General features: G+C 36.8%; 2 protein-coding genes across 2 annotated transcripts; one reads left to right on the top strand and one right to left on the bottom strand.

The window, feature by feature from the left end:
• Positions 1 to 479: 479 nt before the first annotated feature.
• On the bottom strand, positions 480 to 1,493 carry LOC122076756 (basic blue protein-like). Its single transcript, XM_042642270.1, has 2 exons — positions 1,196 to 1,493; positions 480 to 948 (listed from the first exon to the last, which is right to left on the bottom strand). Exons 1-2 carry the CDS (start codon positions 1,374 to 1,376, stop codon positions 749 to 751), a joined length of 381 nt encoding a protein of 126 aa, XP_042498204.1. The 5' UTR covers positions 1,377 to 1,493; the 3' UTR covers positions 480 to 748.
• A 6,745-nt stretch (positions 1,494 to 8,238) lies between these two features.
• Positions 8,239 to 20,264, top strand: LOC122085016 (inosine-5'-monophosphate dehydrogenase 2-like). Its single transcript, XM_042653447.1, has 5 exons — positions 8,239 to 8,434; positions 13,526 to 14,741; positions 16,054 to 16,233; positions 18,379 to 18,636; positions 19,882 to 20,264. The coding sequence occupies exons 2-5, from the start codon at positions 13,746 to 13,748 to the stop codon at positions 19,951 to 19,953; spliced, it is 1,506 nt and encodes a 501-aa protein (XP_042509381.1). The 5' UTR covers positions 8,239 to 8,434; positions 13,526 to 13,745; the 3' UTR covers positions 19,954 to 20,264.
• The last annotated feature ends 46 nt before the right edge of the window (positions 20,265 to 20,310 follow it).

Here is a 20,310-nt window from a genome sequence, read left to right as displayed (position 1 = left end):
AAAGTTGAATATGAGTAGATATACCATACTCATTATGTTCAAACAACGAGACTCAAAATTGCAAATATTGCAATATCAATTATTCAATTTGCAACTTTATTGCTGTCCTTGAACAGAATTTTTGTCACTAGTCACATATATGAGACCCTCATGACCTACGAAGGAAATACCTTAATGCTTAATAAATCAAAAGGGGTTGGATAGGAAAGTTGTTTCAATTCAATTCATTCTTGGGGTCTAAAAAATAAAAAAGATATCAATAACCTAGCATGATAAAGCACACTCTAAGGGCATGGAATGTCTAATTTTTTCGTTGAAAATTTTGACGTTACTCTGTTAAAATATTTAATCGAAATATTAGAAAACTCCATTAAATCCTCAACGTAAACGATGATTTACGAATCCTCTTCGAAACTAGAAAATCATTTCGAGATCTTCAAACATATTTAAGGGTAACAGTCAACAAGACAAAATCCACGTACAGAACATAAGCTTTATTTAATATCATTTTCTATTCTCAAGTTAAGGCTACATAGTAGCCACACAAAAAAAAAAAAAAGGCTACATAGACACCCACAAAAGGCCAGACAAAGGACTCACAAGGGACCAGGTAAAGACTCACTAAAGGTCACCAAGAGGACCTACTGGCTTTATTTCTCAGGTTCACATGGAGTACTTTACTCTACTACAGTATTGCTACTCATTTAACTCTATTATAAGAGACAGATTACTCATTTTCCATCTTGGATTACACTGCATTAACAGCAATTTTCATGGCTGATTCACAGTGGCCAGGATAATTGCAGATGAAGTAGTTCTGCCCTTTAGCCAGTTTGATCTGATCATTCCCTGATTTATACACTTTAGCCCCTCTTGGTGTCTTACAATTGTTGTAACCATTCCTGTCTACGGCAACCACGTCGTGTGAGGATGCACTGTACTTGAAAACTGCAACACAATAGAGAGCCATGAATCAAAAAATTAATAACAGTAACAAATGAATCTCTGGAAAGGGGCGCGTTTGGTCCAACGAAAAAGTATGAATGTTGCGACCTGATTATCAGGCGATCGAAACAGTCTCTTAACATTCTCGGGTAAGGCTGTATAGTTCTCGCCTTCCGAACTATGCCGGGTAACGAGACAAATATCTATAAAGCTTAGAAGCTTAATTTGAACTCAAAAGGTTGTGACTTACCAAGAGTATCACCAGCCCTGAAGCTCTTCCCTTTCGGCCAATTAACAACATTGAAGGTCCATCCACCAGAGTCCCCAACTGTGTAGGTAGCTGCATGGACAATCTCGCAGTGAAGCAAAAGGGCAAGCAATTGGATCCCAACCATTACAATTCTAGCTGCACTGCCTCTTCCCTGAGCCATCTTCTCTAAATAACTCACAGCACAAGTAACAAGAAGAAGAACTGAACAAAGGAAAGGAAAGGAAAGGAAAGGGAAGGTTAGGAAAGGAAGAGGAGACTTGATGCAAACAGAAAAGGTGGAGAAACCTTTATATAGGGTTTTTTTGAGGAAGGGCTATGAGTAGGAAAGGGTCCCACAATAAAGGTTTCAATGTTCAAACACTGAAGCCTGAAGGTGTCAAAAGGTTAATGAATTGAAAAGGGTGTTGCTTTGGACTTTCTAGACCTGATCCACTGATGAGCATGGCAGTTTTTCAGTTTTATTCACTAGTCAAAGTCATAAACAATGATATCTTTTAGTTGTACAGTTTCAAAAAAACATAATTTTTTTGAATAAAATATTTCAAAAAATATAAATCTGTGGAAATTTGCTTCGTTTTCTCCACTAATGGGTTCCACCATCTTTATTGGGAGGAACTCAACATGAGGTGTTCACACGTCCACTCACTTTTTTTTTTTCCTATAATTATATATTTTATTTAAATAAATAATTAAAAATGAGAAATGCTCCTTGTGCAGAGGAGTGGATTAGCGCCAATGAGAGCACATGAAAAAGTATCTACATAGATTTATTTTTCATTTCATAGGATGTGGGTTAGTCATTTCACGCCGTGTATTTGGCGTAATGACTATACTCTCCCACATAATCCCTTTTTTTTTTTTTTCAAATAAAAAAATTGACTGTGAGTTTTGTTAAGAGAATCCTTTCCATTATAACAATTCTAATTCTATCAAATAGAAGTTTGTAGAGATTGATCTTGTCTTTGATTCTAAAATTTTAAATCGGTTGGTGATTTGAGTAGAGAGTGTTACTATTAGTTGTCTATATTGGAGTATCAGTTATTTTCTTTAGATAAGATCATTGGATTGAGTTATTTTAAGAATTAGAATGGGTTCTCCCTTCAATTATGGAGATAATTGATTCACCTTTTGTATTAATCCTATTCATTCTCAATAAAAAAAAATTATCGAATTATATACAATTACATTCTTTACATGATATCAGAGCTAAAAGTAAGAATTAGAATAAGAATCTTTTATTCAATTATGGAGATAATTGCTCTACCTTTTATATATTAATCACATTCATTCCCAAATGAAAAAATCACGATTATATACAATCACATTCTTTATATGAGTCCACATTAATTTTATCTAAAGGAGAGAGCTGACGTTCCAATATAAATAATTAACAGTTATAATTAAGTTTCAAATATATACTATAATGACGTAGGGATTCGTTGTAAAAATAAAATAATTCTTCTACCCAAAAAAGAAAAAGTCATTCAAAATTTTGATTTTTTGAAATAAAGATAAAATCATTTGATACAAACCAATACAGCTGATTCATATCGGTATTAATATGGAGATTGATATCGGATGCAATACCGATATTTAAAACCATTGTTACAACTTACAAGTGATTCCTGACCAACCCGATTGAGAATTGAAGTGGTTGAATTGGAAAATCTGGTCAGGACTCACCAGTCAAGGTTGGTCACAGGCCATGGTGCTTGCTGCCTACGTGATATGTGACGTCATGCTACCGTTAAGTGGGCCTTAGGCCCTTGGGCCCTTATGTCACCGACCAACTGACCTCAACCATCCAACTTCAGCTCCGTGGCAAAACGATTTGAGCGTGAGACTGATTTAGGGCCTAGATGCTCCCAAAAGGTAAGAAAGTATGATTAATTTTGACTGTATAATGTGCATTGGCGTATCCAAAAAGAACGCCAAAATATTAACCAAACACCCTAGGCCTAGCTAGCTTGTTAGCTATCTGAAAAAAAAAAAAAAAAACTAGCTTGTTGGTAATTTTTTTTTTTAAAGAAAAAGCGTTATTTTTTTTTTTAGAACAATAGGTCTTTAAAAACAACATGACCCTTGTACCAATTCAATGATCAATGAGAACACATGTAGAAGCATCAATAGTGACAGAGTTTTCACTTTTCAAGGATGTGGGGAGGTAGAGGCTGCATTGTCTTTTAGGCTTCGTTATTCTTTTTATTTAGGGAGAGTATTTCTTAGTCAGGAGTGTAAACTACAATGGCAAAAAACATTCATTGCGTGTCTTCCAGAAAGAATCATTTTAGGGGATAAATAGATCATTCTTGGGGAGAAGAGGAGAGAGACATAGGAGCACTAGGGAAGACTACACTCCATGATAGAAACTTTTTACCTTTATTTAAATGTGTGTTTGAAAATTACAATTTACATAAGGCATAAAAGTACAGAGAAAGTTTCTTTTTCATCCATAGTGAAGATATTCCATTCATCAATTGCAAAAATGGGTGGATATGACCCTCTTTGAGGTTTGTGCCACAATCACCATGAGAAAACGTCTTCATTTTCTACGAATTTTCAAGAAGAGTTTGGGCAGCCTGGCCTCTGAAATCAAAACTGAGCTTCTACCTTTGTCTTCTATTTTTCACTTAACTATGTATTTTTATAATTCTAATGATATACCTTGGATAATATGGATTTGTTCCACAACATTTTTGTCATCATGTGTTACTTTATTTGAAAACTTAGGAATCACGCAACTTTTGCTTATGAAAAAACCCAATCCTTGTACTATTCTACAAAAAGTTCAGTATTAGGTTTTGAATGATTTACCTCCACAAGTGGTAGAGAACAAGGTGATGGATTTTCAACCACTTTGTCCTCATATAAACTATCTACCCATTTCTCAAGTATGGCGTCACATGTAGAAACACAACCCTAAAACGATGCAGAAGATAATGGAAAAACAAAACAAACAATGCACACAGATTTTACGAAGTTCGGCAAAATTACCTACGTTTCCGGTGAGATGAGATCCTGCTTCACTATCAATGGAGAATAGGGTTACAACGCTCTTCCTCACACCTCTCCGTATTGCTTGCATTACAGAGAAAAAAACGCTCGCTACAAATATATAGCGAAAAAACCCTAATCCGGAAAGTACACAATTGCCATCCTGCCTGTCTAGGTGCTGCATCAGTACTCCCTGAATTAAACTGCGACGCATACACCAACAGTCACATCCCCTTGGCTGGTTTCCTTTCCAATTACTAGTTTGCACTCTCTCTCTCTCCTACTGCTCTATGGGCAATGAGCGTCAAATACCTCCACCATGCTTTTTTTTCTCTGTGTATATATTTTTTGAGGCGATTATCTATAACCATGATCATTATCCATATGTTTACATTAGGACATTACTGTATAGCCATAGTTATAAATAATCGCATTTAAGTTCTATATATTTTTTGTTAAATAAAGAAAATTTATTTTTTATTCTCATGAAACAGCCTCTCTACATTTTCGGGGTAAGATTACGTAGTTCCTGTCTCTTTGGAACTTGCACATGTGGAAGCCTCTTGCACTCGGTAGTCGGTACACCTTTTTTTTATTATATATGTATATTTTTTTCATTAATCCTGAAGTTCATTACTATATATTACAGTAATGCTACTCATTAAAAATATGTATCTTCCATTCAACTCTATTATAAGCTCATCTTGGTTAATTTACTCTCCAAGCAATTTACATCCCTCATTCACAGTGGGTAGGAAAATTGCAGATGAAATAGTTCTCCCCCTCAGCCTGTTTGATCCGATCATTCCCTGATTTATACACTTTAGCTCCACTTGGAGTCTTAAGCAATTTTTGTAACCGTCCTCGTCCACGACAACCACATTGTGGGCCCCTCCCTGTCTTGTCCTTGAAAACTGCAACACAAAAGAGATCCATGAATCAAGAAATGACCATAACAAAAAGAGTGCCATAAGCATGGTTTCAATAATCAGGAATCGGATTAGGGAATCGGCCATGTCGGATCGTCATGGCCGATTCACGCTTAAAAAAAAACTAGTGTAATTGGAGCTGAGGATCAATTCTAGGGTTTTAAAGATCGATTTAGTCAATTTCAGTCCGGTTTGAATAAGGCTGCATTTGATAGTTATTTAGAAAAATGTTTCTGACATTTTTCCATTCTATAGGAACAAAAAGATGGAATAAATGTTTGGTGTCAACTTGGTGTTTTTTGGAACGAAAATGGAAAAAAAAAGAGAGCTAGAAATGTAAAATGATGGAACGAGAAACCTTGTTCTATCATTTCGATTTTGTTTCAAATACAAAAAAAAAAAGAAAAAAGAAAAGAGTGAACAACAAGGGTAATTTTTCTTAAAACAAGTTCACCAAACACCCTTTTTTTTTTTGGGTAAAGAAACGGTATTTTGACATAGAAACTAAAATTTCTTTTTTTGACATAAAACACCATTTCTGAAACTAAATGACTACCAAATGCAGTTTAAGAATCGATCCCTACTGATTCTGCTTTTGATTCGATATTTTATGACTTGTGTGATACATGATGAAACTTGGAAGTACAATGAGATATTGGTTGGATTTTGAGATCCTTATACTTACTAAAAGTATCACCTAGGCTGTGTTTAGTTGTTCTTCCATATAAACTTGCTATGACGAAAAATTTTCGAAAAAAAAAATTTAAGTTTAGGTATTTTTCTCATTGTTGGGTAACTAGGTTTTGTGACTTGACTCGTCCTTTTCAAAACCTTGTGAATCGAAGCGAGTCATGTCAAATTTCCCTCTCTTATTTTCATACTAGTCTTGCTCAAGCAATCCAAGTAAACAATTAATAAATAAATTAAATCAGACAAGACAAAATAAAAGTGTTTGCTTTTCAAATTTGTTTTCATAAAGTCCTATCATTTATTGTCGCTTGGATGGAAGTGATAAGATCTGACTTGGAGATTTCATGATCACGAATCATGTTTTTTGTAATTAAAATTTAGATATATACACTCAATAGTTCACTAGATCGGACATTGAACATTTAACATCATTATAATATATTTTACTTCAAAACTATTCAAAAATGCCAACTCAAATTTTTAATAAGAATCGACCATTTTGTTGTGACTCGAGCAACAACCGCAACACAAACGAGTCTTGAATGACTCCGTATGATTTGGTCCGATTTTTGTCATTTTGTAAAACATGACAAGTCTCCATGATTCTTGACCATGTTTCTAATCTTTTGACCAAACTCGGCCTAGTCAAAACCTGATTTGCCAACAGTGATTTTTCTTAAAAAAATGTCACATAAAAAAACACGAAAAAATGATGTACACTAGAAGGAAACCTCTCACGTCGGAAAATTTTCCTCACACCAAGTTTATATGGAAGAACAACTAAACACAGCATATGTTATGATATATATACATATATATATATATATATATAATTTTTTTTTTTTTCACTAATTACCCAACAAGAAAGAAGGGCCCGTGATGCTGGGATTCTAATCCGATTTTGTTTACCTTTGTGCTTCTGTCGTTTGTTTGGTAGGGCACAACTTATGGGTTTCCACAATCCGTGACACCCAATAATGTGTACATTTGGCTTTCTAATCCTCTAAAAGCAACCAAAAGTAAAATGTGACATTTAACTTCGTCGGCATGCTTTATTAGAAAATAGTAGAGAAAAGATGGAGGTTTACTATAGGAGCAGTGTAAAATGAAATTTGTACATTACATCAATGATCGTCACTAAAAATACATTTTCTTGTAAAGTCTTAATAAGATTTATGATCTGTGCACTACATATTTCAAATTCATATCGACGGTCTTTGATGATTTGGACACACCAAAAACATAAAATTTCTCGAGTTTCACAGGATTAGGTGCTAGAGAATTTCTTAGTCATGATATCTATACTCTGAAAGAGAAAGGGACATATGACAATGGTGAAATTGTTATTAAAATGAAAAATCTTATATTTATAATTTGGGCAAATGTTTTCTGACCGGGAGTGATCTTTGAATCCAAACATAAGGGTGAAAGCCAATGGTCATTGTGACCCCTATATTTATGGTGTAAGAGCAGCTTTGGAACAACAAAAACTATCCCTTATGTTATGGAGAGAAGGTGTGAGATCCACAGGTGGGATGTGAGAGGGTATGCACAAGAATTCGCACACTGGAGTTGTGTGCTTCCTTTTCCCTAAGGGTCAACTTACTATTTTCATTCCAATATTTCCTTTGCCCTTCAAGGAGAAGCTCTAGCATTGAGATCGAGTTTGTTGTTCAATATCTCTGAAGGATTTGTAGGCATCGAAGTGGTATCTAATTGCAATGAGTTGATTGTTAGGGATTTGGGTAAAGCTCAACATCAAAAGTCAACTATTAAAGAGAGGGTGTCCAAATACTTATAAGTTTCCACATTAAGTTACTCACTTAAAATATGAGAATACTCTTTCAACCTAATCATATTGCTAAATTAGTCTCCTCCCGAATCGTTTCTTTTTATTTGGTCTTGGACTGGATATTGTGTAATTGGCTTAAAAAACTGATCCCAAGTCCCAGCGAATATGAAAAAAACTGGCTGAAAAGCATGTTTTTTTCACCCTAATTATGGATATGCATGATTTGAATCTAATAGCAAATCAATAGGAAAAAATCGAATCTAAACCGAACCAAAATTAAAACCAAAATCAAAATGATGGAACCTGATTTTTTCTATATTGGTTTGGTTTTGAATTTATCCCTTCTCACACCAAAATCGATTCTGACCGGTTGAAACTAAACCGAACACTCCATTGACACATCAAGGACCAGCTATCGCTTGCCCATTTTAAATTTTTATTAATTTTTTGGATAAGTGGATCGGTTGAAAGAATTGGCCCATTTCTGTCAATTCCAAATCGATTCGAATCGGAATCGGAATCGGATCAGAATTGGATCGACAGGATCGGATTCAGTTCGGATTCCATGTTTAAAAACCTTGACTCTACGGCTCCACCTAGTACCAACTGTCCACAAAGCTAAGACAGCGCTTCGGTCTCCACTCCACTCGGCTCCGCTCCGCACTCTTCTCTCCATAGTCTCCATTACACACGACTCTGCTCCAGAAGTAGGTGAACCTTTTTTGATCTCTTACACTCTCATGATTGCTTCTCTGTAGTGATTTCTTGAAGAAGAAGAAGAAGAAGAAGAAGAAGAAGAAGAAAAAGGATAAGGTAAGCCTTTTCCGAACTTTTACGCTTTCATGATTAACAGAAGTTGTGTTTGATTGCCTTTTTTTTTTTTTTTTTCTGGATGGGTATTGTTTTCCGTTTTGATGTTTACATATTCTGCTTTTGTTTCTACTAAGTTTTTAGGTTGATTCTTCTATGTTGCTTTGCTCTCTGTTTGTTTATGAATCTTAATAGTTGAATCAAATGTTGCAGTGTTGTAATTTGATTTTTTTCCCCCCCGTATTTTCTCTAAATTCAATTCTGCTTTCACTGCAATAACGAACACATACAATTCTCTACTGTAGATTGACTAAGCCAATCTGGTTTTTTCTGAGGTTCGCACATAATCCTTCCTTAACTCATATCTTGGTGCCCGCATTACTAAAAATGTTCCATCGGCTTTGATTAAATTGTTGGTGAACGCTCTCTGCAACTCAGTGATCTCCTAATGTCCACCGTTAAAAAAAAAATGTTGTTGTCTTTGAAATAATTTTTGTTTGTTCAGAGGATGTTCAAGTCTAACAAGTAAATTCAAAACAGGGAAGTTTGAATGAGGTTGTTTACCTTTTATTTCCTTTCTCAGCTTTCTTGGCTTTGGTCTCGTTTACTGATTGCTTTGGTTCCACTGTAAATCATTTGTTTGAGAAGGAGAGAATTGAACTTGCAAGGTTCCTGAGGGTCTCTCTCTCTCTCTCTCTCTACATAGAATCTCCTTCCAATCTGGATAGGTTGTCTGAGGATTCACCTCTGCGCATTGCCTTGCTGGTTTACCATTCTCTGAAAGCTGCACTGGACCATCTGCCACTAGTATCCTTAAAGATGTGAGGACAACAATCTGTGCTTGTAACTGGGCTTTGGATCTAATTTCTTCCTACCATTTTGCCTCTGCCTTCAATTGTCATCAATTCTGTTTCGCTACATGGTGGAGATAGAAATGAGGAATTCTGCTGGGATTCAGCAAAAGCACATGGGTGAGGTCTATCGAAGCAAGAGTTTTTTGTTGCATTATATGTTAGATCAAAATCATGCCTGGGTTTCTAACGATCTAGGTGCCTTTCTTTGCCATCACTGCTGCTTTTTTTAGTAATCAAACGGCGTGAGCGATAAGGTTTTCTCATTTCCTCTCTCTCCTCGTATCAAGTCAACACATACTCCATAGAGACGCTCTCCAGATTTTTATAGGACCATTCTTTTGTAAATGAGAGACCCTCCAGGTTTTGACTTCTTTGAGAGAAATCACGATTCAAATGCATGCACCAGGGAATAACTTTAGTAATCAACACTACGGAATCAGGAGGGAAGATCTAGGACCACCAACAATGAAATGAGATTATGCTATCTGCTTCTTAAGGATGGAGGGTCACAGACTCACAGTAGACTGGAAAGCATGATCACTGTTCAGTCTACTCTGCAGGGACGATTTGGTAGAGATATGTCAATTCACTTCGATGAGGGATCACTATGCTACATGTGCTTATACTAATCTGACACATCAATTATAGGGACTCGTGTTGTATATTTCTTTACTACAAGGGTGTTTCCTCTATCCCCCTGGTACTGAAGGGCTGCTTGGAGGTATTCAAAGGCAGTACTTGAAGTTTGGACATCATCGTTTATCTGGCTTGAATTTCATCTTTTAATTATTGGCATTCAGTAAGAAGTATGTTGTAGAAGGTGCAAGTATAAGGGGATCACTGCTTGAGGGAGGCGACTGATGGTACGGTTGGTCTTTGGCAGGTGGTTTACCGTAGGGGTCTGGGTACAAATTAAATGTGGGTAGTGAATCTTTTGATTAGGGGTAAAACAAAGCAATAATTCTTTTACAATGTGATATTTGGGGTTGTTATCGGTAATGGTCAAACATGAGTCTAGTATAGAATATGTTGAAGGGAGGAACTCTTTGGTTCTCGGTCAAATCAACAAGCGAGGAGGAAGAATCCACAAATATGCTATAGGTATTGCTTATAATAAAAGCTCGTTCATAAATTCACTCAACCACTTGTTAGTCTTGGACACAAGTCTAGTGTGAAGTTGAAGCATGATTGTAGTTAGTCTTTCATCACTTAAATGTGTTCGCTCCGTTCACGTGCAGAGAACAAGACATATTCTATGTCTGAGTTACTGACACCCCTCGAATGAAACTCTTGTTCTGGGTTTTGCTACTCAGCAATGAACATATACACATGAGCGCCCCTAACCAGTGCAAATCCAAGCAAGTCCTTCTGCGACAAAGGCTTGCTTGCTTTCTTCCTTTGGTTTTCTTGATCTATGACCACACTTAAAGGAGGACCACAAACAAGCTTGGGGCTCGACGAAATAAAAAGTACTAGCATTAAGAAAGAATCAACTCCAGGAGCAAAAGACTACATATTAGTCTATTTGATTGATCAGGAGCAATTGACAATATCTCTTTGAGTCCTGAATATGAATATATGATGATATCTCTAACCTACATATGTGTCTCTCTCATCAGTCAGTGCTAGTTATTGTTGTTTAACCCATAACAAAAACTTCTGCAGATATTATTATACATGTTAATTTGGGAAAGGGGGAGGGGGGGGAGGAAGTAAATAAAATGAGCCCTAAACCCTCATAGACAGGGATCCCAAGAAAGCCCAAATAAAAAAGTGAACCCAAAAGTCAACACAAAAGTCATCTTTATCAGATAAAGGTCAACCTTTAGGGTTCAATCACAAACAGGTAGTAAGAATGTCTTTCAAAAGATTGGAGTGATACAACGATTATATTAATAGCAATTTAAGAATTATGAAATCACCAAAAGTCAACACAAAAGTCATCTTTATTAGATAAAGGTCAACCTTTAGGATTCAATCACAAACAGGTAGTAAGAATGTCTTTCAAAAGATTGGAGTGATACAACGGTTATATTAATAGTAATTTAAGAATTATGAAATCTGAAACTAGATTTCAGCATAAAGAAATTATGTAATTAAATCAAATCCAGTGATTAGGTTGACCCCGAAATGTAAACCTAGTCTCACTCTAGATAGATAATCCAAATCCCAAAATATAAATTAGATCCAATGGTTGAATAAAAGGTGATTTTGAAATATTCAGATTTGAAAGTAAACAGTTGTAGAAAAGAAAGATATTTAATAACTTCAACCAAGCTCTCAGATCAGGATGGAATCCTGGTCAAAGATCAGTATTGGTGTCGCCTAGAACGTCACTAAGTTTCAGCCTGTTCTGGACACTACAACGGACTCAGGTGAGAAATAACTGACTAAAACAGGGGATCCGCTGGTTACTTCGATCAGGTTTTAAGGGGTTAATTCTCCAGTAACACTTTTCACCAAAAAAATATAAAATAAAATAAAATAAAAAATAAAAATAAAAATAAAAAACCAGTAACCAAGTAGTAACATCAATAGCGGAGTAAAATCAGATATCTAACACAAATCAGAGAATGAGATCTAAGAATAGTAGAGCTAATTGATAGGATAACAAATCAGTACCTTGGTTGCTAGGAAAACAGAGTATAATAAGAGATTAAAAGAGATAGATGTAAGAATGGCTTCCCATCGATGGATCAGACTCTCACTGTCCAAGGCATCACACCCAAGACTTCTCACCCCAAACCACTGAATTGCACAGCTCCGTTGAATAAGCTTCAACTTTCATTAATCTTCTAATCGTTGTGTGAGCCAATGGCTCTTACAATCTATTTAAAGAGAAAACTAAAGACTAGTCCTAACCTGACTAGGAAAATGTAACTCCTATTGCTAAGCAACATAAAGAAACATGATACTAATAGGAAAACTTAAATAGCTTACTAACCAAGCCTAATCCTGTATGCCTACCTTGTACCCATATTTAAGGCCTATTGAAGTGGTACAAAGAAAACACATGGGATCAAAGGCCCAACTTATACATTACCCAACCCAAGGCTTATTTTCAATAAAATAAGCCTTTATGTTGGTGTATACATTTATGCTGCCCTTCCCTAACAGGTCAAGGTTTTAAGTGAAATAGTAGCGAACTTGGAATCAGAGCAGGGAGGTCGAGTGTTTGACCCCTGGAAAGTGCATTAGAAGAGTTTTTCAATCATTTTTCTCCCTCAGGGCCGCAGAAATGCAACGTGAGTTCCATGGGCAAGGATCATGGGATTTTGGCCTGCATGAGCAGGGGACTGTTGATGTATACGCTTTAGGGGAAATGGTAACAAACACTAGCAAACACTTTAGGTGACTCATTTGCATCACATATTCTCCTCCTAGCTTCTCAGTTGAATTGCTTGTACAGCTGGAGGCCAGGATCAGCTAATTTATTGACTGATGAGCTTGATAGCAGGGTGTTTCTCGGGATGGTTGGGTTTCGGGCCATTCATTGCCACTGCGATAGTAGATTTTTTTTGTTTGGATTATATTTTTATCAGTTGTAGAAGTCATCTTTGGAGAAGTTGTTGTGTGCATGGTAATCCTCTTCTTTCTCCGAAAATAAAATTAGCTTTGATGCTTGAAAATGCGGAAATATTACTAGAGAGGGATGCTTAATAGTACAATGAATATATGGTGACACTGTTTATATCCTATTCGCAGCTGTCAATTGAAATCAGATGAGGGGTTTTATGCTAATTGGTTTTTAAACATAGCTAGATGTTTATATAAAAAAAGGGTGTACCCACTCCTAGTGCATGAAGCTCCCACCACTACAAGGTATGGGGAGGGTCACAATGTACACAGCCTTACCCCCACTTCATGGAGCAGTTGTTTTCTGACTCGAACTCGTGACCGAGAGGTCGCAATGGAACAACCTTACCGTTGCGTAGAGGTCTGCCCTCTTTAAATTGAATGAGGGGTTTTATGCAAATCGGTTTTTAAACATAGCTAGAAGCTTATATAGTCATCTGAAATTAGGGGCATCAACATTTATCTAGGTCTTCCAGAGACGACCGATGATATTTATTGTTAGAAATGGTCAAATGTTTCTCCACTGAATTCTCGCCAAATGAAAATTGTGGACTCATGTATATTTACTTCTGCAACATCTGAATTTGTATCAATATTCTGTTCTCATTGTTGACAGATTTGGTTTCTTAAGCATATATAACATTTGTTTTCTTATTTTTTGCAGTGGAGAACATACATTCTTCTAGGCTACTAGTTCCACTGCTCTAGTTCCTTCATCTATTGGATCTTGTGGGATAAAACTCTTATCGGTTGCACGTGCTTTACAAGTGTGCCTCCCTCTCAGCTGGCTCTATTTGTGGTCTACCTAGTTCTTTCACCTAAAACCCCTGAAGTAACCTCACTTAGCCCCACAACTTTTGGGATTTTTGGTTCATTTGAGAGGTATGGACGAAGTCTTGCTTGAAGATGGTTTCGCAGCTGATCATCTTTTTAACCAGGGATATTCATATACCTATGATGATGTTATCTTCCTTCCTCACTACATTGATTTCCCAACTGATTCAGTCAACCTGAGCACAAAACTGACCAAAAACATTGACCTCTATATTCCCTGTGTTTCTTCTCCGATGGATACTGTGACTGAATCCTCCATGGCAGTTGCAATGGCTGCTTTGGGAGGCATTGGAATTATTCATTACAACAACCTGCCTTTTGAACAAGCCGCATTAATCAGATCTGCTAAGTCTCGTCATATTCCATTAATCTTAGATCCAATTATTAAGTCACCTTCTGACTCGATTGGTTCGATTGATGAGTTTGCATCTTCACCGTGTGTTTTTGTTACTGAGTCAGGGAATTCAAAATCAAAGCTGTTAGGTGTAGTTGCAAAATCTGATTGGGAGAGCCTAACTGATAAAGAGGCTCCAGTTTCTGATTACATGTTGGGCTCACCGGCTTCAGCTCCTTCAAACTATACATTTGAGCAAGCTGCCGCATTTTTAGCAGAAAAAAAGCTTGATTATGTGCCTTTAGTGAGTGAGCATGATGGTGAGGTTGTGGATTTGTTTACTACAGCTGATGTGGAAAGAATTCGTGGGTATCCAAAATTAGGGCTTCCATCATTGGGTCCAGATGGGAGATTCATGGTGGGGGCAGCAGTGGGGACGAGGGAACAAGATAAGGAGAGGTTGGAACATCTTGTTAAGGCTGGAGCAAATGTGGTGGTGCTGGATAGTTCGCAAGGGAACTCGATTTATCAAATAGAAATGATCAAGTATGTGAAGAGGACATATCCTGAGTTAGATGTCATCGGTGGTAATGTAGTCACGGCTTATCAGGCTCAGAATCTGATCCAGGCAGGGGCAGATGCTTTGAGGGTTGGGATGGGTTCTGGGTCCATTTGTACCACTCAGGAAGTCTGCGCTGTGGGGCGTGGTCAGGTAACTTCTTTATCGTCTCTATGAAATTATATGTTGATGTTTTAAATCTTCTTACAAGGATAGAATGTGAGTTGATCTCCACTTTGGCTCGGCTCAGTGGCTTCAGGTTTTCATAGGGAGTACTGGTCTGTAATATCTTTAATGATTCTTTTGGCTTCCAGTTCAGTTGTAATTTCACTGAAAACTTGCCTCAGTGATATTTCCTTCATGAATCTGACTTTTTTGATTTTCACCTTCATGAGTCTGACATTTTTGTTTTGTTTTTCTTCCATGTTTAGAAGTTTGATCATAATATCTGCTTTTATGATGTTGCTATATAAAAATTTTAATGTTTCTGTTGTATTGCTGTCTTTAAGGATTGCTCATAATATACGCAGCCTTACCTCTCCGCGAAGCGGGGGAAGGCTGCATACATTATATCCCTCCCCAGACCCTCCCCAGTCTCTGCAGTGGCTGGAGCCTCATGCATTGGGTACACCCTTTTAATAGCTTATATAAGACTATTCCAATTCATGATGCTAGAAATACTTTTCAGCTGGAACTGAAACTGGTCTCCTCGTTAAAATTTGAAATTGGCAGGGATCAGTAGTTGACAATTTGTTCTTTTTTAGTCCTTCTGAGAAATTTGAAAATTAGAAACCTTATCCATTACTCAGTGTAATAATTGGAATAGTGGCCAAAATTACTATGATTCTCAACTCTTTGGAAGAATTTGTTTATTATTAACTAATTAGAAGAGAATTAAATCTGTACAGTGGAGAGAATACTTAATAACTAATAGTATATTCTATTTTGTGGGCATAGTAAACCATGTCGGCTAATGACCTGAGAAAGTTATCAGTATCATAATATACAAGATAGCTTTTGTGTGAAAAATCTATTATACTGACTCAAGTGTGCTTATTAAAGAATCTACCAATGCATTCGCCGCCCCCAAATGACTAATATCAGCAGCAAGCTGGTATAGTGATATGCCTGCTTGAACTACTTTTTCGACTTTCCAAACTATTCTTAATTTTGTATTTCTTCAGTAAGAAAGTGAATTTTTTTTTTTGCTTTGGCTCATGCTCTGAGGTCATGCATGAATTTGTAAGAGTTGTTGGCAATTAAGTCTGAGAAAAGAGAATAATTATATGCATAAAACAGAGAATATTCGAAGTCTATATTATAACTATCTGGGAAGGCATGGAAATATTATTAATCATGGTACCTTTGTATGTGGATCAATCATAGGTTTTGTCATAATTCTATAATGAAATTGGTATTTTATTGTGTTGTATTACTAAGCATATTCTTGCCTTGAACTTTTTAGGCAACAGCTGTTTACAAGGTTTCATCCATTGCCGAGAAAAGTGGTGTGCCTGTCATTGCTGATGGAGGAATTGCAAATTCTGGACATATTGTCAAGGCTTTGGTGCTGGGGGCATCTACTGTTATGATGGGGAGTTTCTTAGCTGGCAGCAACGAGGCTCCTGGGGTTTACGAATATCAGGTTTGTTAGCGATTGATGGAAGCCATTCTATATTACTATGAACAGTTCATTGCTCATGGCAATTAATGATGTTTTCACGTTTCACTTCCATTACGTGTGTTGTGCCACATATTCTTTTTTCCCTCTAGATAATAGCTTCAAACACTCTCTCCCATTTGATTTGATTGGATTTCTTTCTCCTCTTGTCACTCTTATGCTATTGGTAAATTTAAAAATTTAAGATTATATAAGCCTTAAATATGGTTTCTCTTTTTCTTTGGATGAATATGTATTTCTTATTACAAGGTATGCTCCACGAATTTCTGCTTCCAAATGGTTTCCTCTCTTAGGAAAATCTTGTCTCTTGTCAAAGATCACTCCACTTGAAGAGGTAATGAAGTTTCTAGTCAACTTAGGCTGTTCATCAAGCTTCATGATGCTAGGCTGCACCTTTTTTATTTATTTATTTATTTTTTTTATTGTTGGGGGGGGGGTGGTTGGGAGGAGGTAGCTTCACTTGTTAATGAACTTCACACTTTGTCCTATTATGTATTACTCAAACTGGTCCAAGAATCTCCGTCAATATGTCTTTCCTTCGTTAGCTTTCATCAACGGTTTAACAGATATAGGTAGTCCCACGACAATATTGTTTTCCACTGTTAGGTCCAATTCAAGTGGGGGAATAAGGAATGGTGGAATCTGGTTCAGATTAAAGTGCTAGAATGAGGAATAACAAGGTTTCCAATGGTAGTGACCAAATAATAGGGAAAAGAATGGGGGTTTTAAATGATTAAGGTATTTCTAGCTATAGAGATGAATATTATGTTCTACGCTATGGATGAATATACATACAAGTTGATGAATGGTATAATAGCTGAATGTTACAGCTTGTGCTTGGTGTTTCTTGATCACAGGATCAAACTTCAAATATCTTCTCCTAAATAATATGCACAGATATAGCCCTTTTTAACCTCAACATTTTATCTCTGTTGCTAAATGAACAGCTTCAAGCTATGGTGCCATCAATGCAAAGTGTAAGAAATCTACAATAACTCTTAAATATGGAGATTCTAGCCTAATCTGGACTCTAAAAAATGCCTTGATTAGTTTCAGAAACATTAATGACTCTTACATAGTTTAAAAGATTCTAATCACATCGCCTAAACTAAATAGACTGAAAATTGTAAATACAAAAATTGTAGGTGGCTTGACAGATTATAAGAAAGCACTTGTGACCCAGGGTAGCTTAAATAGATTGTCTGATAGAGGCAGGTGGCTGCCTAGCAACGGTTTGGCTGGACATGGTCCTATTCAAGTCTGTACACAGGCCTATTGGAGGCATTTAATGTGGCCTATAAGGAAGGCCATGGTTGGCCCCAAAGGCTGTAATTTTCTGAATTACAGCCATAGTTGTTGAGGCATTGCCTAGGCATCCAAACACTTTCTTGGGTCCAAGGAGCCCCATGCCTTATTTGATGCAAGAAAGGGGGGACTGCCTTGGTGTGGCCTTGTGGCTTTGTGATAGCACACACGCCTTATATTATATCAGTTTTTTACACTTAACGCGTTTATTTTAATTTATATTTTCTTGTATGTATCCTATGCTTTGTTTGTTATATGTTGATCTTTTCATGTTAGGTCATTAATAGCATAATTATATCATATAGCTTTGATAAGACTCCTTTGTTGCCTATTATCATAATTATTTAAAATAATCAGCTATATTACATATACTGCATGCCTAGAGCTAGCAATGCCTAGGTGCCCCTCCGACACCATGGGTCGCCTAGTTGCTTTGACAATTATGGTTACAACGTTATTTGATGTTAGCTCTTGTTGCTGCACTCCTGCATCGAATGGTCTCTGATGGTGACCATTGCAAGATATTCTGTCTATGGCTTCCTTAAGAATGTTGGATACTGAATCTGTTGCAACTTGGAGTGACCAATCTGTTACAACATTATCTTACAAGTCCTTCATGGATTGGTTTTGAATCTACTAGAAAATCTACACCAGTTGCCTCAATGGTTTTGTGGCAATTCACACTCTAGTCTCATACAATTGGATGCTATATGCGTGTACATCCTCTTCCTTTCTAGTGTTGTATATGCCTTTCATCTATTGCGTCAACTGTGACATTGTTTCTTTTGACTTTTGTGTTGTCAGGGTGGCCGCCGAATTAAGAAGTACAGAGGAATGGGTTCCCTTGAAGCCATGACAAAGGGAAGTGATGCCCGGTACCTGGGGGATAAGTCTAAGCTAAAGGTGGCTCAGGGAGTTGTAGGAGCTGTAGCAGATAAAGGTTCTGTATTGAAGTTTATTCCTTACACAATGCAAGCAGTCAAGCAAGGATTCCAGGATCTTGGTGCATTATCTGTGCAGTCTGCTCACAACCTTCTAAAGACTAGGGTGTTGAGGCTGGAGGTATGTTTGAGCATTTGTTTTTGTACATTTTATGAAGGTTATGGTTTCTGAGCATAATATATTATCCTACTGCAATGAAAATGTTCTTTTATATGTGCATTTGTATACCAGTGAAATATTTTCTTCATATAGGAATGAGAAAAAAGGTTTCATGTCTCAACAGAAGTAATAATTTGTATCAAGGAGCCCTATTTAACAGACCAGGAATACAGTCAACACTAGATGCTTCAACTGTAGTTTAAATTTGGTGCACTTTGATAGGGCCACTACAAAACAATCAAATACAGTGTTTGTCTACTTCTCTGGGAGAGAACATTTTTGTGCCTATTTTGTGGGTATTGGACAACTTCCAATTCCCTGTAAAGGAGCTTTAGTTTTGTTGTGAGACTTTTCAGAGGGCCATAGTTTTTGTGCACTTCTGATGCAGATTGATAATATCTTATGTACTGATTGGCCTGTGGGTAATGGGCACACTAAGCTTGAATCTGACGGATGTGTAGACACTGCTTTTTGAAGCACACACGCCATATCTGATGATCTAGCTATAACTTGCAACTCCATTATTGGATTGGTCAGATTCTTGAATTGTTGGAAATTTAACTCATAGAATCTACCTACCTTTCTCATGTTTTGAGCTTCCACAAATTCTCAATGAAGGACATGTTAAAACACACTTGAAGTCACTGCCTCAACACAAAACTGGCAGTCCTTTGCTTTAGCTAATAATTTTTGCCACCGCCAATTTTGAACCTTATATTTCAGCCCATTATGACAATAATCTCAAAAGCCCACCCCCCCTCCACACCCCCCCCCCATCCCCCAAAAAAAAAAAAAAAAAAAAGACCTGACTTGCATTTTCTCTTAGTGGGAGTGATGCTGGTAGATTTACAAACCTGAGGGTAATAAGCCCAAAATTATAGAATGAGGCTAGCTGATTTACAAACCTGAGGTATATCACTCTTCAAATAACCCAGATATGCATATCAGTTCCACGTTCTGTTACCGGATTAGTTTCAGAAATCAGATCTATATCCAAAGAACTTAGAAAAATCAGAATTCTAAAAAGCTAGAACCAAACCAAAAATATTTTGCCTGCTTCATTTCTATGCATTCCAAAAAATACTTTTCTTTTTTATCGAATGCTTAATTCATAGAGCTTAACAAGTTCTGGATTCATTTATTTGTTTGTTGTTCCTCGGTAGTGGATTTACATTGTTTATATATAACCTTTTCTGTGTTTTGCAGGCGAGAACAGGAGCAGCTCAGGTTGAAGGTGGGGTTCATGATTTGGTATACTATGCAAAGAAAGCGTTCTGAGACCTTGGATGCTTTCTAATTTGAATCAATATTTTAGAGAAGCAACATCAGATGCAATCCACAATCAAAATGACTAGTACCAGATGCAGTCAATCCTTTAACGAACGGCAAAGTTTTTTGCATTACTGAGTTAATGTTTGTGTTTATGCCGGGATTTTTCTTCTTGGTCAACATATATGTTAAAATTTTGCCCGGGATGACTGGACTTTTCTGCCATTATTGAGATATACACCCCTTCTAATATGCTCTTTGTACCATATGCAGGCAAGATGATTATAATTTTGAAATATTTTTGAAGAATTATGATGGTAGAGTGAAGCTTATAATCTTGCAATACTGATTAGTGATTAGCATCCA

This window comes from Macadamia integrifolia, chromosome 1 (assembly GCF_013358625.1).
Source record: "Macadamia integrifolia cultivar HAES 741 chromosome 1, SCU_Mint_v3, whole genome shotgun sequence".
Taxonomy (NCBI): domain Eukaryota; kingdom Viridiplantae; phylum Streptophyta; class Magnoliopsida; order Proteales; family Proteaceae; genus Macadamia; species Macadamia integrifolia.
The sequence above is the reverse complement of the archived record's forward strand: the minus strand, read 5'-3'. Positions and strand labels throughout refer to the sequence as shown.

Coding starts and splice junctions, on each gene's coding strand:
- LOC122076756 (XM_042642270.1), bottom strand. CDS start 1,376: ATGGCTCAGGGAAGAGGCAGTGCAGCTAGAATTGTAATGGTTGGGATC. Junction 949..1,195: donor CAGGGCTGGTGATACTCTTG/GTAAGTCACAAC, acceptor ATTGTGTTGCAG/TTTTCAAGTACAGTGCATCC.
- LOC122085016 (XM_042653447.1), top strand. CDS start 13,746: ATGGACGAAGTCTTGCTTGAAGATGGTTTCGCAGCTGATCATCTTTTT. Junction 14,742..16,053: donor GCGCTGTGGGGCGTGGTCAG/GTAACTTCTTTA, acceptor TGAACTTTTTAG/GCAACAGCTGTTTACAAGGT. Junction 16,234..18,378: donor CTGGGGTTTACGAATATCAG/GTTTGTTAGCGA, acceptor TTGTGTTGTCAG/GGTGGCCGCCGAATTAAGAA.